Source organism: Scyliorhinus torazame, chromosome 4, assembly GCF_047496885.1.
Source record: "Scyliorhinus torazame isolate Kashiwa2021f chromosome 4, sScyTor2.1, whole genome shotgun sequence".
NCBI classification, from domain to species: Eukaryota; Metazoa; Chordata; class Chondrichthyes; order Carcharhiniformes; family Scyliorhinidae; genus Scyliorhinus; species Scyliorhinus torazame.
The window spans coordinates 100,047,225-100,064,548 of record NC_092710.1 but is presented as its reverse complement, the minus strand read 5'-3'; the positions used below and the strand labels follow the sequence as shown (position 1 = coordinate 100,064,548).

At 46.1% G+C, this 17,324-nt stretch overlaps 1 protein-coding gene and 1 long non-coding RNA gene across 3 annotated transcripts in view; one reads left to right on the top strand and one right to left on the bottom strand.

Moving 5' to 3' along the window:
* Positions 1-9,446, bottom strand: part of LOC140410356 (uncharacterized) — a 112,839-nt gene extending 103,393 nt beyond the window's left edge. Inside the window, exon 1 of the long non-coding RNA XR_011940622.1 lies at positions 9,258-9,446. This is a non-coding gene — a long non-coding RNA (uncharacterized lncRNA). The remainder of the gene's footprint in view (positions 1-9,257) is intronic.
* LOC140410355 (lysosomal cobalamin transport escort protein LMBD1-like) overlaps positions 1-17,324 on the top strand; it is a 250,632-nt gene that overhangs the window by 212,577 nt on the left and 20,731 nt on the right. For both annotated transcript variants that reach the window (XM_072498372.1, XM_072498373.1), the window contains one exon: positions 14,396-14,480. In XM_072498372.1, coding sequence (XP_072354473.1) covers positions 14,396-14,480 — 85 coding nt within the window. The remainder of the gene's footprint in view (positions 1-14,395; positions 14,481-17,324) is intronic.

The following is a 17,324-nucleotide window of genomic DNA, read 5'->3' as shown; positions in this document are numbered from 1 at the left end:
GGTTCATACCCAATACCAAATCCAATATGGCCTCACCTCTCGTTGGCCTATCTACATACTGTGTCAGGAAACCCTCCTGCACACATTGGACAAAAACAGACCCATCTAAAGTACTCTAAATATAGCGTTTCCAGTCAATATTTGAAAAGTTAAAGTCCCCCATAACAACTACCCTGTTGCTTTCGCTCCTATCCAGAATCATCTTTGCAATCCTTTCCTCTACATCTCTGGAACTTTTCGGAGGCCTATAGAAAACCCCTAACAGGGTGACCTCTCCTTTCCTGTTTCTAACCTCAGCCCATACTACCTCAGTCGACATGTCCTCATCAAACGTCCTTTCTGCCACCGTAATACTGTCCTTGACTAACGATGCCAACCCTCCCCCTCTTTACCACCTTCCCTGAGCTTACTGAAATATCTAAACCCCGGCACCTGCAACAACCATTCCTGTCCCTGCTCTATCCATGTCTCCGAAATGGCCACAACATCGAAGTCCCAGGTACCAACCCATGCCGCAAGTTCACCCACCTTATTCCGGATGCTCCTGGCATTGAAGAAGACACACTTTAAACCACTTTCCTGCCTGCCGGTACACTCCTGCAACTTTGAAACCTTAGTCATGACCTCACTACTCTCAACCTCCTGTATTCTGGAGCTCCAATTCAGGTTCCCAAGCCCCTGCTGAACTAGTTTAAACCCTCCCGAAGAACATTAGCAAATTTCCCCCCCAGGATATTGGTACCCCTCTGGTCCAGGTGTAGACCATCCCGTTTGTAGAGATCCCACCGACCCCAGAATGAGCCCCAATTATCCAGAAATCTGAACCCCTCCCTCCCTGCACCATCCCTGTAGCCACGTGTTCAACTCCTCTCTTTCCCTATTCCTCGTCTCGCTATCACGTGGCACGGGTAACAACCCAGAGATAATAACTCTGTTTGTCCTAGATCTAAGTTTCCACCCTAGCCCCCTGAATTCCTGCCTTACATCCCCATCCCTTTTGCTACCTATGTCGTTGGTACCTATGTGGACCACGACTTGGGGCTGCTCCCCCTCCCCCTTAAGGATCCCGAAAACACGATCTGAGACATCACGCACCCTGGCACCTGGGAGGCTACACACCAACCGCAAGTCTCTCTCGTTCCCACACAATCTCCTGTCTATTCCCCTAACTATGGAGTCTCCAATGACTAATGCTCTACTCCTCTCCCCCCTTCCCTTCTGAGAAACAGGGACAGACTCTGTGCCAGAGACCTACACCCCATGGCTTACCCCTGGTAAGTTGTCCCCCCCAACAGTATCCAAAGCAGTATACTTGTTACTAAGGGGAACGACCACAGGGGATCCCTGTACTGACTGCTTCCTCCCAGCCCCTCTCACCGTCACCCATCTATCTTTATTCTTCGGAGTAACTACATCCCTGAAGCTTCAATCTATGACCACCTCTGCCTCCCGAATGATCCGAAGTTCCTCCAGCTCCAGTTCCCTAACGCGTTTTCTGAGGAGCTGGAGATGGGTGCACTTCCCACAAATGAAATCAGCAGGGACACTGTCGGCGTCCCTCACCTCAAACATTCTGCAGGAGGAACATTGCACTACCTTCCCTGCCATCCCCTCTAGATAAAAAAAAAGAAGAAAGAAAGAAAGAGCTTACCTGTTATTCACTCCCCTTCTCAGCAAGCACTCACTCAGCAACCTCTGCGCCCTGCACGATAACACCTGAAGGAAAATAAAATAAAAACTACTTACCAGTCACCAGCCAATCCCTTACCTGCAGGCTGTGACGTCACGGTTCAACTTCTACCTGCCCTCAAGCCTTCCTCTTGATCGTTACAGCGGTTGTTTTTTTGGGTTAGAGGAGGGGGTAGGGAGGGAAACACTGAAGAAGTGTTTCAGGTTTAAGTGTCACTTGACAACAGCTCCACAAACCACCTTCCAAGTTAGGGTGACCACAACGGGGGTATGCAAATTTCCCTTGCAACAGCCAATCAGCAGCTCTGCTCTACTGCCCTCTGCTGGATGCTTGTCTCCACTTGAACAGCTAGGGTCTCTAGCTCAGGTACACCTTCAAGTTAGGGTGACCACAACGGAGGTATGCAAATTTCCCTTGCAACAGCCAATCAGCAGCTCCGCTCTACTGCCCTCTGCTGGATCCAATCTCTGTTTTCGAGAGGAAGCGGCTTGGGGGTTTCTGGGAAAGGGGTGAGGGATAGGGGGCTGACGGTGAATTGGGGGCTGACGGTGACTAGGGGTAGGGCTGGGTCCCGCTTGCTGGGCGAGTCCAGGAGTAGCAGTTATGACTGGTGGGGGGGGGTTGCGATTCCTCTGGTCAGGATAGTTATGTCGATTGTGGGAAGTCTGGGGGGAACCGGTGAAGTGAGTGAGAGTTTTCTCGCATTTGAAAGCCGATGTGGTGCTATTGCAAGAGGCCCACCTAAGGGTGAAGGCTTTGGAAGGGTTGGGTGAGTCAGGTGTTCCACTCGGGTTTTGATAGTAGAGCCCAGGGGAAGCAATTCTGGTGGGTAAGAGGGTGAGGTTTCAGATGGAGAAGGCGGTGGCTACCAGGGGGACAGGTATGTAATCGTAATGGGTATATTGGAAGGGAGGTTGGTGGTATATGCCCCAAATTGAGAAACATAGGATTTATGAAAAAGATGTTGACTATCATTCTGGATTTGGATACACATCCAGGGAGGTCCAAGCCGCATTTGTTGACCCTTCCCTCGGGAGGGGGAGGGAGGTGGGGTGGGGGCGAAGGTGTTGGCCGTGTTCATGATAGAGATGGGAGGGGTGGGCCCATGTAGGTTTTTGCACCCACGGGATCGGGAGTATTACTTTTTTTCACCAGTGCACAATGTGTATTTGAGGATTGATTTTTGCTGGGGTGAGGAAGGCAGAGTATTCTACAATCATTATTTCAGACCACGCTCCACACTGGGTGGACGTGGTAATGGAGAAGGGATCTGCTCTGAGGCTGGCGTGGAAGTTCAATGTGGGACTGTAGGTACCCCCGATTTTTGTATCAAATAGGGGAAGGTGATTTCGGATTACGTAGGGGTCAATAGGAATGGGGAAGTCTCGCCGTCAGTGCTATGGGAAGCGTTAAAGGCGGTAGTTCAAGGCACAGGTGGACAAGGAGGGAAGGAAGGAATGGCAGAGGTTGGTAGCGGAGATTGTGGAGGTAGATGGAAGGTATGCAGAGATCTGGCGAGGAGGAAGGAGCTGCAGGCGATGTTTGATCTTCTGTCCATGGGTAAGGCGATTCGGCAGCTGCGGCGGGCAAGGGGAGTGTTCTGAAGTAGGAGAGGGCAGGATTGGAGGAGCCAGTGGGGGTGGAGCAATGCAGGTGGCGATAGGGAGAATTCAGATGGTAGGGCACCGGTGTCGGATGGTTTTCCGGTGGAATTTTATAAAACGTTTAAGGATAGGTTGGCGCCGCTGTTGGTGGAAATGTTTGAGGTTGCTATGGTCAGGGGGGCTATTCTAGAGACGATGTTTTAGGCATCCATTTAATTGCTGCTTAAAAAGGACAAGGATCTGGTGGAGTGCGGATCGTGGAGACCTATATATCTATGTTGAATGTGGATGCCAAGATATTGGCAAAGGTGCTGGCGCTCCGATTGGAGGAGTGCCTCCCGAAGGTGATTGGGGAGGATCAGTCAGAGATCATAAAGGGCAGGCAGTTGTCATCAAATATGTGGCTGCTGTTGAATGTGGTGCGTTCTCCGGCAGAAGGGAGGGAGGTGGTGGTGGTGCTGGATGCGGAGAAGGCGTTTGATCGGATGGAGTGGAGCTATCTGAGCTGTTGGAGAGGTTGAGATTGGGCCTAAATTTGTGGCATGGGTGAAATTGTTTTATAAGAATCCAATGGCATGTGTGCCAACAAATGAGATGAGTTCAGGATACTTTCTGTTGGACAGGGCAATGAGGATGGGGGGCTCTATGTTCCTCCCCCCCCCCCCCCCCCCCCCCCCCCCCCCCACTTCTGTTTGGACTGGCAACAGAGCCCTTGGCCATAGCGCTGAGCTTCTTCGATAACTGGAGGGGAATAGTGCCCGGATGGCGGGGGGAGGGGCGGGGGGGGGGGGGGGCGGTGGTGGATGGATGGAGCAGAGCATAGGGTGCCCCTTTATGCTGATGATCTGTTGTTGTATATTTTGGACCCGAGCTCTTCTGTGGGGGATATAATGAGACTGCTTAGGAGATTTGGGCCATTTTCAAGCTACAAACTGAACTTGCGTAAAAGTGAGTGTTTTGTGGTGCCTTCTCCTGGGGTGGGCGTCGGTGGGTGGGGGTTGCCATTTCAGGTGGTATAGGCCCATATATCTCTGTTGCAAGTGGATGCCAAGATATTGGGGACAACCCACTTCAAGTATTTGGGAATGCAGGTGGCCTGGCATTGAATCCGGCATTGTAAGTTAAACTTTGAGTCTGGTAGGTCGGGTTAAGGCAGATCTTCTGAGGTGGGCTAGTCTTCCCCTGTCATTGGCTGGTCGGGTGCAGAGGGTGAAGATGAATGTTTTGTTGTGGTGTTTATTTTTATTTCCGTGCCTGCCGGTCTTTATGCCGAAGTCGTTCTTTAAGGAGGTGGATAGGCTGGATTTGTTGTTTGTCTGGGCTGGTAAGGTGGCTCGGATTAGGAAGACAGTACTTTAGAGAGGGCGGCAGTCGGGAGGTTCAGCATTCCAAACTTATGCTATTACCGGGCGGCAAATGCGGAGAAGGTGCGGGGTTGGAGTAGGGAGACGGAGGCTTTATGGCTGAGGATGGAGGCAGGTTCTAGTAGGGGCTGGATTTGTGGGCTCTGGCAATGGCTCCGCTCCTGTTTACCCTGTAGATATTTGGGGAGTCCGGTGATGGTTGCCACGCTGAAAATATGGAGGCAATTTTGGCAGCATTTTAGGTTAGGTTGAGGTTGATGCCAATCCGAGGCAACCATGGGTTGAGCCTGGGAGGATGGATGTGAGGTTTCAGGGATGGAAAGGGGTGATGGAGATGAAGGACCTGTTTCTGGAAGGGCGGTTCACAAGTCTGGGGGAGTTGGGTGTGATGTTTGGGTTCCTGTGTGGGGAGGGGTTTAGGTACATGCAGTTGCGGGACTTTGCGAAAAAGGTCTTTCCAACATTTCCGGTAGCATCTTCCTCTACATTGCTGAAGAAGGTGTTGTCGGTGATCGGGTTGGAGGGTGGGGTCATCTTGCTGATTTATGGGAGGATTTTGGAGATAAGGTGGGTGGGATTCTTCGTCCCGCTGCACCAGATTTCTGGTGCAGCGCACCCCTGGGATTCACCGTCTCGGCAGCCGGCCAATGGGGTTTCCCATTGTGGGCAATCCCACACCGTCTGGAAACGCCCAGGGCACCGGCACAACAGAGAATCTCGACGGCGGAGAATCCAGCCCAAGGTGTCTCTGGAGGGGGTTACGGTCAAGTGGGAGGAGGAGCTGGGGATGGCGCTCGTGGAGGGATTGTGGTATGAGGTGCTGCAGAGGGTGAATGCCTCAAAGTCAAGGCTGGTGTTGATGCAACCAAAAGTTGTACATAGGGCGCACCTAACAAAGTCGAGGATGAGCCGGCTGTTTGAAGGGGTAAAAGATATTTGTGAACCGTGTAGGAGGGGCCCAGGTCATCATGTACATGTGTTCTAGTCCTGCCTGAAGTTGGAGAAAGATTGGAGGTTTTTCATCACCATGTTGCCGATCTTTTGTGTGGACTTGGAGCCTAGTCCCCTGGATGCCATATTCTGGGTGTCAGACCTACAGGAGTTCCAGGCGGAAGCAGGGGCAGATGCTTTAGCTTTCGCCTCATTGATCGCTCGCAGGCGGGTTCTGTTAAGGTGGAGGTCAGCTTCTCCACCCTGTGCCAAGGTGTGGCTGGGGGATCTAATGGAGTTCCTGCATTTTGAGAAGATTAGATTTTCCCTCAGAGGAGCGAATGAAGGGTTTCCCAATAATAATAATCAATAATCTTTATTATTGTCACAAGTAGGCTTATATTAACACTGCAATGAAGTTACTGTGAAAAGCCCATAGTTGCCACATTCCGGCGCCTGTTCGGGTACGACAGAGGGAGAATTCAGAATGTCCAAACTAACTAACAGCACATCTTTCGGGACTTGAGAGAGGAAACTGGAGTACCCGGAGGGAACCCATGAAGACGGGGAGAACGGGCAGACTCTCCACAGACAGTGACCCAAGCTGGGAATCGAACCTGGGACCCTGGCGCTGTGCAGCAACAGTGCTAACCACTGTGCTGCCCAAGAGGTGGGGTTTGTTTATTCTCTATTTTGGAGAACTAGTTATTGTCAATTGTTAGGGTGGGTGAGAGGGCAGGTTGATGTGGCGGGGTTTGATTCGTATTAATGTAAAAGCTACAAAAAGCAGAACCTCGTTTGTAATTTCTTCATTGGGGGTCATTTAATAAATTTGGTTATAGTTACCGTTTCCCCACGAGGATCGTAGTAAATGGTTAAACTTAGTCTGTTTAACTTGAAAAGAAGGCGCATGATACTTGTTACAAGCACAACAGGTTCAGTATGGTTATACATTACTGATGGGATTAATGTCATGCATAAAGAACAAAAAAAAAATCTACCTGTAGAATTGCATCGATGTTGTATTTGTTTTGATACCGTTTTCCCTCATTCAACCTTGCCTCAAGACTGCCTGCTTCAAGGTTGTTGTGTACTTGTAGTTTTGTTGAGCTTGGGGATGGGGCTGATATTAAGACTAAAGTGCCTGTCTCGTAGCCAGATGGTGTTTGAATCCCAGAGGTGCGAGTCACACAATTGGTCTGTTAAATTTTATTAATTCTAGGTCAGGCTGCTCTTTGGGAACGTGGATCGTAATGTTGGGGTGTTTTAATTGCACTGGGAGGAAGAATTGGCCTAATTTTGTTCGCTCTGCTCTAAATGCATGTACTCATTCCACAATTTCAGCAAAGTTCCATGAATGGAAATGGTAAAGTAGTTCCAGGATATTAAATCAGCCAGCAGTGTCTTAGCCAAAGGTGTATTCACATTTTTTGGTAGATGCTTTGTTTCGTGGTCTGTAATATTCTTGTCAACTTTGATGCCATGTTTTTTTCATTCTTTCATGGTATATCAAAGTCGCTGGCAAGACAACTTGTTGGACATCCTAAACAGCACTTGAGAAGGTTGTGATGAGCTGCTTTCTTAAACCACAGCAGCCTATGTACTGTCGGAGCACCCACAGCCGTTGGGAAAGGAGTTCAAGAGTTTGGCCAAGCGATAATCAAGAAATGGTGATTTGGTTCCTAGTCCGGATGGGCAGTGACTTGACATGCGGGATCATGTTCCCATACATAACTGCCCTTGTCCTTCTAGAAGGTAGAGTTTGGAAGATACTGTCAAAGGAGCCCCAGAAAGCTGCTGCGGTGCATCTTGTGGATGGCTAGTGCTACAGGGAGTGAATGTTTAAGGTGTGAATTGGATGCCAATCACGTGGGCTGTTTTGTCCTGAATGGTGTTGAGCTTCCTGAGTCTTGTTCGAGCTGCACTCATCCAGGCAAGTATTGCATTACACTCCTGACTCGTGCCTTGTAAATGATGGACAGATTTGGGGAATCAGGAGGCGAGGTACTCACTTCAAAATTCCCAGCCTCTGACCTGCTGTTGTAGCCAAGGTATTTACATGACTGTCCAGTTCTGTTTCTGGTCAGTGGTAATCCCCAGGATGTTGATGGTATTGTATTGAGTGTTGGTAATGCCCATTAATGTCTGTCACGTTGCAGATGGTCAGTACCTGGCACTTGTGTGGCACAAAGATTGCTTGCCACTTAGCCCTACCCTGAATGTTGTCCAGATCTTGCTTTATGCAGGAACGTACTGCTTCAGTATCTCAGAAGTTGTGACTGAACACTCTCCAGTCATTGGAGAACAACCCTACTTCTGATCTTATGCTGGAGGGAAGCTCATTGATGGAGCAGCTGAAGATAGTGTGTCTAGGACACTACACTGAGAAACTCCTGCAATAATGTCCTGGGGCTGAGCTATTTGGCCCTCAACAACCATCTTTCTTTGTACTAGGTATGACTTCAACCAATGGAGAATTTTCCCCAATTGCCTGCATATTGCAGTGCTTGATCTGAAGACAAGCTGCAAGAACATCTGTATTGGATATACATTTGCTGTACTCCCTCTTCTATGAGGGGTAATTCCCAAATATTAAATTGGATTTTATAAAGTATCAGTGGGCCATCTGTTCTTTGAAAAATGTGGCTTTGAACCAAATTGGATTTGTATGCAAGTTAAAGGCCAGGCAATGTAAGACTGTTTAGTAAAGTTGATCTTCCAACTCTCTTCATTGATCTTCAATTTAATTTGCAACCAAAATTGCTTCAATCAGTATGAACATAATAATATGACCTGGGCTGGGTTAGATTGCAAAAGATCTGGAGGGGAACATGAATATGAGGGTGACTAGCAGATTCTTCGATTATACTAGCTCTACTGAGTAATTCTGACAATGCAGTCCAATGGGCCCTACTTACACAGTGACACCTCTTGGAAGATAGGATGGTGAAGGTTGGTAAAATCAAGAAACAATTTGAATACATGCAACACATACATAATGAGGGCTGGATAAGGCAGTTCATTTTTCCTACCAGCACAACCACTGCAGCAACAGCTCAGTTTACATATATAAGAACAAAAAAAACTTGAGGGGTCTACTTTTGACAACACCTTCCAAACCCATGACCTCCACAATCTAGAACAGTGTTGTTCACACTTTTTTTCCCAGGACCTACTTTTGCCAACCGGCAGACCTTTGGCACCCGCGGCTGCAGTTCTTCGGGGGACATGGAGGCTGACCTTCGGGACCCACACCTGCCCACCTTGGTGACCCACACCGTCCACCTTGGTGACCCACGCCGGCCGACCATCGGGACCCACGCCGGCCGACCATCGGGACCCACGCCGGCCGACCATCGGGACCCACGCCGGCCGACCATCGGGACCCACGCCGGCCGACCGTCGGGACCCACGCCGGCCAACCGTCGGGACCCACGCCGGCCGGCCGTCGGGACCCACGCCGGCCGGCCGTCGGGACCCACGCCGGCCGGCCGTCGGGACCCACGCCGGCCGGCCGTCGGGACCCACGCCGGCCCACCGTCGGGACCCACGCCGGCCCACCGTCGGGACCCACGCCGGCCCACCGTCGGGACCCACCGTCGGGACCCACGCCGGCCCACCGTCGGGACCCACGCCGCCCGACCATCGGGACAAGCCACGTTTGCTTACCTTTAATGCAAATGGAGAGCCAGATTGGTCCTCTCAATCTCATTCCAATTCGGTTCACAGGAGGAGAGAGCAATGTGCATATCGGGTGCTGATTCAGCCAGTTCCTTTGTGGTTGTCCTAATGAAAATGGAAAATCCAACCTCACGCATGTTATGATGGAGAGATGCCAGAGTTGGACTGTGGTGAGCACAGTAAGAAGTCTTACAACACCAGGTTAAAGTCCAACAGGTTTGTTTCAAATCACAAGCTTTCGGAGCAGTGCTCTTTCCTTAGGTGAATGAAGAGGTATGTTCCAGAAACATATATATAGACAAAGATAAAGATGCAAGACAATGCTTTGAATGCGAGCATTTGCAGGTAATTTAGTCTTTACAGATCCAGAGATATGGGGTAACCCCAGGCTAAAGAGGTGTGAATTGTCTCAAGCCAGGACAGTTGGTAGGATTTCGCAAGCCCAGGCCAGATGGTGGGGGATGAATGTAATGCGGCATGAATCCAAGATCCCGGTTGAGGCCGTACTCATGTGTGCGGAAATTGGATATCAGTTTGCTTCACAGCTTCAGGGTCCCAGGTTCGATTCCGGCTTGGGTCACTGTCTGTGCGGAGTCTGCACATCCTCCCCATGTGTGCGTGGGTTTTCCGGTTTCCTCCCACAGTCCAAAGATGTGCAGGTTAGGTGGTCTGGCCATGATAAATTGCCCTTATTGTTGAGTGGGGTTGCTGGGTTGTGGGGATAGGGTAGAGGTGTTGACCTTAGGTAGGGTGCTCTCTCCAAGAGATGGTGAAGACTCGATGGGCCGAATGGCCTCCTACACTGTAAATTCTATGATAATCTATGAACCGTGGGAACGGCACAACCGATCGCTCTGCCACCATCCTGACACCCGCCCACAAGCCCATGGGACACAACCTGCACTTTGAAAAACCCTGACCTAGAAGGGCAAGGGCAGCAGATTGTGGGTGCATTTGCACCACTTAAACTCCAAAAATTCACAAATGCAGGGCACCACATTCTCAAGGGAATTTAGGGCAGGGCAATAAAAGCTGGTCATGCTCACATCCCAAGAATGAACAAAAAATATATATTCTCAGGCAGTTCTTCTGAGAAAAAGGTTTATGATGTATTCTCCATCCAATGGCCAAAATTAAATTTGTACTAACTTTCGGAATATTCTAACCTTGCCGTGACACATTAATGCAACATATGTTACCGATCTCGGCATGACATTCACAAGATCTGTACATCTCGAGAACCAACCCATTCCATACAGCATTCGATTAACTGTGATTTTCTTTTTTTGTCACCTTCAACCCTTTTCCCAACCAGATAGTCAGCAAATCATTCTTCAAAAGTGTTTCTGAAAACGTCTTCTGTATATACGTAGCCTGATTCCTGTTTTGTGTAGAGGGGAAGAGTGAGGAGGGCATAGAGGCGAGCATAGAAATTCCTTCTAACCTGGAGCCATGCTCGAATCTCGTTTAATTTTGACTTTGCATCCTCCAGCTCTGACTATTCAAATGAAATATTCTACTTGTGTCTTTTTTTTTGATACTGATGTTCCTCCCATGGGGTAGATACCAATTTTTCCATTCTCTTTAATTTTGCTCTAGCATCTGAAATGTTTGAATCAGTGTCTGTGACCTGTTACTAAGTTCCTTAGTTAGAACTGTATTTTAAAGGAATTATGCGGTGGAATTTAAATCTTATCCTACCAGCAAGTCTTTTTTATATTCATTAAAGATAATTTAGGTCGAGGGAGAAGGTAGTATTTTGTTGAAATCCAAATTGTGAACGTGAACTACTCTAATTCTCCCTCATGACAGGATGCTCTTGTAATCTGAATTTGTACATTAAGCAGTGGAACTAATTATATTACACACAGGGTATCAAATGTACTGTTAATACAAGAAAATTGCGAGGAAACATTAACTTTCCTAATTGCATGAAAATTATGAATTTTCGAGTACACTGGTACATGACTAAATGATTCATTAAGATTTTAATATTTTTACTGTATAAATGAGATGAATTAATTGAATGTAATTAAGTTGCCTAATATACAAAATGTGTGATTTAGTGTGAACTCTGAATCCATGGACAGAACTTTTCCCCCAAAATGGCAAAGTGTGTCAGTTACTGGCTGAAAACCAGCATGTGTTTCCGTAGAGAAACAGCCAGGTTTTCTCTCCAGACCTTATGACACTTTGTCCATAAGAAACAGGGTGGGGGGGGTTTGTTCTTGAGGGGCGAGGCTTAAGGACGCCGGCAAGCCCAGCTCCACCGAGATCAGGGCGCCGTTTTTAAAGGGCACCCCGATCACAAAGTTAAGAAGCAGGCCCCCCCACTCCAGAGGGCATTGGGACCTTCCCCATCTGGCAATCCCCCACCATATTGTCGCCCCACCTCTTGGGACACTGCCCTGCCATGTGCCCTGGCGCTGCTGGAAAACGGTAGTGATTCCCGCTGGTGTAACATCACACCGGAGAGTTTGGGGGCTGGGTAAATGTCAGAAGTCTCCAGAAGAAACGCCGTTATTTTAAATTCATTCAGGTTGATGATCAGGCTCACACCCTCGCTGGGTGTGAACCTGATTATGTGCCCGGCGGGAGGCAGGGCGGGAGCGGAGAAGGTTTGGTTCTAAGATCTCCCCGGTGCAAATCCTGTTAGGGTCCTCTTGAGAGCCATAATGGGATTTGCGTCCATTGTGAACATACCCGGAAGATCACGGCCCATATTTTTCTTCAACAAAATTAAACAAATGCTGCGGCTAAATTGAAGGCTGCTTTTATTTGAGAAAATATCTTCCATATCACGGCCGTCTCTTGAAATACCTGTTCCAATCCATTTTCTTCATTTAATTTTACATTTTTGTGACATTTAGCTCTGCTAAATTAATTGAAATATGATGCCATTGTTAGACAATCTGGAAGAGTGGCACTAACATCTTTTGAAGCCTTGTCATTCTTCTGGATTTATTTCTCTATGCAAGCCTCTGTTTTAATTGACGGGGACAAATTGGTCTGATCTGTCATTGTTTTAACCAATTTCAAATGATCTTGCATGTTGTCTTAATTGTTTTATCAAGATAGCTATTAATCAAATCATTGACTGCCAACTGAATTGGTCCTTACTGTCCAGATATAATTAAATCTTCATTTTCGTCACAGCTTGGTAAACGAGTGATAGTCAACCAAGAGCAATGTTTGCAATATTTTATTGAGGCACAGTGTCACTCTGAAATAAAGCAATCTGCCACAGAAGCTTAAAAGTGCATTTTCTGTCGACGTTATCACATCATTAAATCTCGTGTGTTGGTGATAACTGAACATTGGCACACCTCAAGGTCACTAATACAGATCATTCTACTTGTAAAAGAGATTAAATGCATTTCTGGGCTTTTAAAATATATATTAGTGTAACTTTTTATTCAAACAATTCTAATTGCACTGAGCTACAAAAAACATGCTTTGGTTTTAATGAATCCCTACCTCCCTTTTAACTTACCGGAAGTTGTAGTTTGCATTCTATTTCTAACATCTGTTAAGATGCTTGAATATGTGCATTCATTTGCTGGTACAAATTTAAATTTGAATCTTCCACCACAACACAGTTTGAACAGTACAGAGCTATCTGGATCAGTCAAACAGTAGGATTAGTTTCTATTTGCTCTAGCCAAGCACTGGCATGAACACCATCGCCTGTAACTTCTTACCTTAAAATCCTGGTGATCCTATTATGCCCAGCCTTCTGACTCAGGTCTTTAGGTCAGGAAGGAGTGTGCAGTAGTTGGAGGGTGGCTGAGTTCCTTAGCGGAATGGGGGGAGTGCCGTGGAGGTCAATGTGGGCCTGTACAATCGTTATCAAGAAGATGGAAATGGTTTTAATTCTTCTAACATTTTCTGGTCTGTCATTGGTGTAAGACAGTCAAAAAGATCCGAAATTTGTTATTTAAATTGCATTTTCGAATGGATCCCAGCGCAGGGCAATTGTCCGGGGAAAGTTTGCACTTCCGGGAAATTGCTGTGCAAATCTTTACCTGTGAACCTTCGGGGTTAAGGCAGAAGCGTGTTGGCAGTGTGTCCTTGGGGTGGCCCCACCCCATTACTGAAACTCGTACAGTACTGCCCGTCTGGTTGAATGACCATTTCCTACGTTAAAAAGTCTGTGGGTTCCTTTGGTCTTTGAAAAACTAACCCTTATTGTGAAAATAATCCATCCAGCCTATTTCAATGTTAAATTATTGGGTTGGTCCTCATCTAAATTTTCTGAAAAAATGAAGATTGGGAGCATGGTGAAAAATATTGTTTGTCCAAAGATAGGAGCTAGAAACCTTATGTTGTGTTTGACGTGGAACCCAAGTGTGGGAAATGAATATTTCATTCATCACAAAGTTGATTATCTTCAGCAGGATAGAAGTCAAGAGTTTTTTACTGTGCTTCTGTGTAGGGACAATGATGCTTGAATATATTTTTGGACATAAATCAGTGAGGTGTACTATAAATGAGATGGTCTGAATTAATTATTATGAAATAGATCAAGATCTTTCCAAATACAAATTATTGTGTGTGTATTGAATTCTAAACTGATAAGAGTAACACAAGGTAATTACAGGTTTACATTGTTCCTTTTTGCTGAACCCAGTAAATGGGAAAGCTTTAGCCATTGCAGGGATGTTGTTGCTGTTCAGTTTGCCTTTTTTCACCTTGAAATTGTGACCATTAATTACTGGTGTTTCTATTTCTAGTATTTTTTCTCGCGGGGGGTGGGGGGAATAATTTTCCCACTGCTTTAAATCCTTGGTTTGAACACAACTTTCCATGGTGAGTCACCTGTTTGAGTGAACACTTGGGTTGGTGCACAAATAATGTCATCAGTCCATGAAAAAATAATTTTAAGGAATTGAGCCACAGCCCTTCTTATTAGAGCAAGGTCTGGTAAAGTAGCAGGAATATATTATGTAAACATTGAAAGACCATTCACTTTATGAAAAAGAAAACTTACTGCCTGCGGGTCTTGACCTAATTGTAAGCGGTTGGAGGGAATTACAGAAATCAAGTTCATGTGTGAATGCAAGAAGAGTAAGCTTTATATAAACCGTTAAAGCATTTGTATTTTTTGTCTGTGTATAATTTTCCAGGTCAACCACACTTCATTTGATTCGAGGCAAGAGATTTCAAATGCAACCTGGGTGACAAAGATGTGTGATGCAAAGGCACCTGAAGGTGAGTTGATACAATTTCTGGCAGATTATTGTGCAGTTTTACATCAACCTTTTGGCAGACAGATTTGAAGAGTTCACATTAAAGCCAAAACACCATGTAAAACCTTAGGACAATAGAATATTTTCAGAGGTAGCAAACTTGGATATTTAACTATAACTGGCAATCATAAACATCTTCCTGTCTATTATTAAAATGTGCTTTTTGGCCATTTATGTTGAGATATAAAAGCCATTTTGTTAGATGACTCACCATGGTGTATTATTGCGTGGTCTTTGATAGGATGGATCATAGCATTTTTCTCCTCTGTTGTATAGCTCAGCAGGTGAGCCCTATTTGTTCCACTGTTGCCTATCTGATTGTAGCTCGTGAATCTCCAACAGTAGCTTCTTTTCCCAGCCCCACACTTAACTTTGGAGTCTGCCAAGGATCTTTCAATGGATTCATCTACTGACTTGGGTCAGCTTCCACATTAATTGACTCAAACCTCCGTTCCACCCCCACCTCCCTCTCAAGCACTTTTCTTGACCCTTCACTTCCTCTGTGCAGTCACATTGTTTGTTTAATACCCAGTCTTCAATGAGCTACAGTGTCCTCCAACGAAGCATAGGAAAGATCAACGCTTCCATCTTCACACCTTGCCGAAAACCCTGTATACTTGTCACTGACTTGGCCACTGTCTCTGTTTGAACTACACTGCAGCCAACCTCTGTTTCCTCTTTGAGCCCAAACTGATCCAAGTCCTCCACAACACAAAAGATGTTTTACTTTCACCTCTGTAACAATCTCTAACTTGACCTACCTGTCATTGAAACCCTCATCTGTGGCTTTGTGACCGCCAGATTCAACTATTCCAAGATCCAACAGGCTAGTTTCCTATCTTTGAATCTCTGTAAATTTTAATTTATCTCTGTCTGTATTGTAAATGCCCTTCCTGTTGATTCCCTTAGTTCCTGTTTATTTTGTTTTGTCTTTATCGTTTTTGGTCCATGGATCGTTAATGGAGGCATACATTTAAGTTGAGCAGAGGAAGTAAGGAACTCAAAGGTGTCAAAATATTACATTGTGCTATAAAATTGCGTATTTTGGGTTTGTTTCGACTTGTTGGCGAGTGGCCAATGGATTGGCGAAGGACAGAGCTTTGCCTCGGCAACTGACAGCCGTTGGTTCCTGTCAGATTTTTTCGAAGAAAACCTGAGAGAAGCCACTGGACCTCTAAGGTGGAAGCAGCTCTCTCTCTCTCTCTCTCTGCTCTGCTGTCTACTGTCTGAAAACAAAAGCTTTGGTTCCTGAAAAAAGAAGCTGTCTTGCTTTCTCAAATGATGGCTGTCTGCAGTGAAAACCATTACAAGCTGAAAGAAAAGATAGCATCCACCTGAAAGCCAAAACTGAAGAAACAACTAACTGGAGGACATCCATCTGAAACAAAGACGCTTATCCTTTTACTTTCTTCAGTATTTTACACCCCTGTTTCCAGTCTGTGTTTGTTTGCGTATAGCGATCTATACCCCGATGAGGTAGTTAGGAGGGTGAGTAAGGTGGCTTACCCAATCGACACTCTAGATCGTAGGCAGAAGGACTGATTATGCCACATTACTATGTTGAAAAAATACCATCATAGAGAGGAAGGTCGGAAGGAACAAGCGTATCAGGTGATGGGAGTAGTGGAAGAGGACAGAGATGGTATGAGTGAGGTAGAAGAAGGTGTTGACAGTTCACAGAGCGACCCTCCTGTGGTACGACTTGAAAATACGGTAATACTAGAACAGTCAGATACTGAATTTACATATTTAAAAGAAAAGCAATGAAAAGATGAGGATACTGCAAAAGAATCAGCTGATTTGTGGGAAACACCGGGATGAACTATAGTAACTAATCATGATGTAGATGTCGTTGACTCCAACCTGGTAAAACAACCCATATTGACTGAACCCACCGAAACTAGCTCAGATAGAGGCGAAAATCCAATAGATGTTGGGTATATTGCAAAAACAAGCGAAAATGGTATGGTCCACAGAATGCCAAACAGCATTTAAAAAAATTACGGGTCGATTGTTTACCAATGTATGAACTAGAGGGGAGGAGACTGATATAATGAGGAAGGATGAATGGATATATGTTTGGGATTTATGTCTTGCGTAGCTCACAATGAAATGTCCATTCATGATGTTTCATTTCTTTTAGGGAGAGCGATATGTAAGGGTCCTTCCTTTTGATTCCCTTCATTACTATGTATTTTATTTTGTCTTTATCATTTTTGGTCCATGGATCGTTATTGGAGACATACCTTTAAGTCGAGCAGAGGAAGTAAGGCACTCAAAAGTGTCAAAATATTACACTCTGTAATATTTTGGGCAGAAAAACCCAGACTTTAAGGCACCTAAGACATTGGAGGGGTTTATTTCGACTGGTTGGCTAGTGGCCAATGGATTGGCCGAGGTCAGAATTCTGCCTTGTTTTACGGAGACAACCCAAGAGAAGTCAGTGGACCCTCAAGGTGGAAGCAGCTCTCTCTCTCTGCTCTGCTGCCTATTATCTGAAGGCAGAAGCTTCTGGACCCTGAAAGAAGAATCTGTCTCTCCCTGTCGTATGCTGACCGCCTGCTATTTCTGTGAGTCTACAGTGAAAACCATTTCAATCTGAAAGAAAAGATAGCATCCATCTGAAAGCCGAGACTGAAAAGAAACCAACTGGAGGACATGCATCTGAAACAAAGACGCCCATCCTTTTACTTTTGTCGTTACTTTAGACGCCTCTTGCGCTTCTGTGTTTGTTTGTATGAGTGTGTGTATAAAGGGTGGGCGAGGTAAAAAGTGGGCGAGTTAGAGATTAGATAGTTGTATTTGC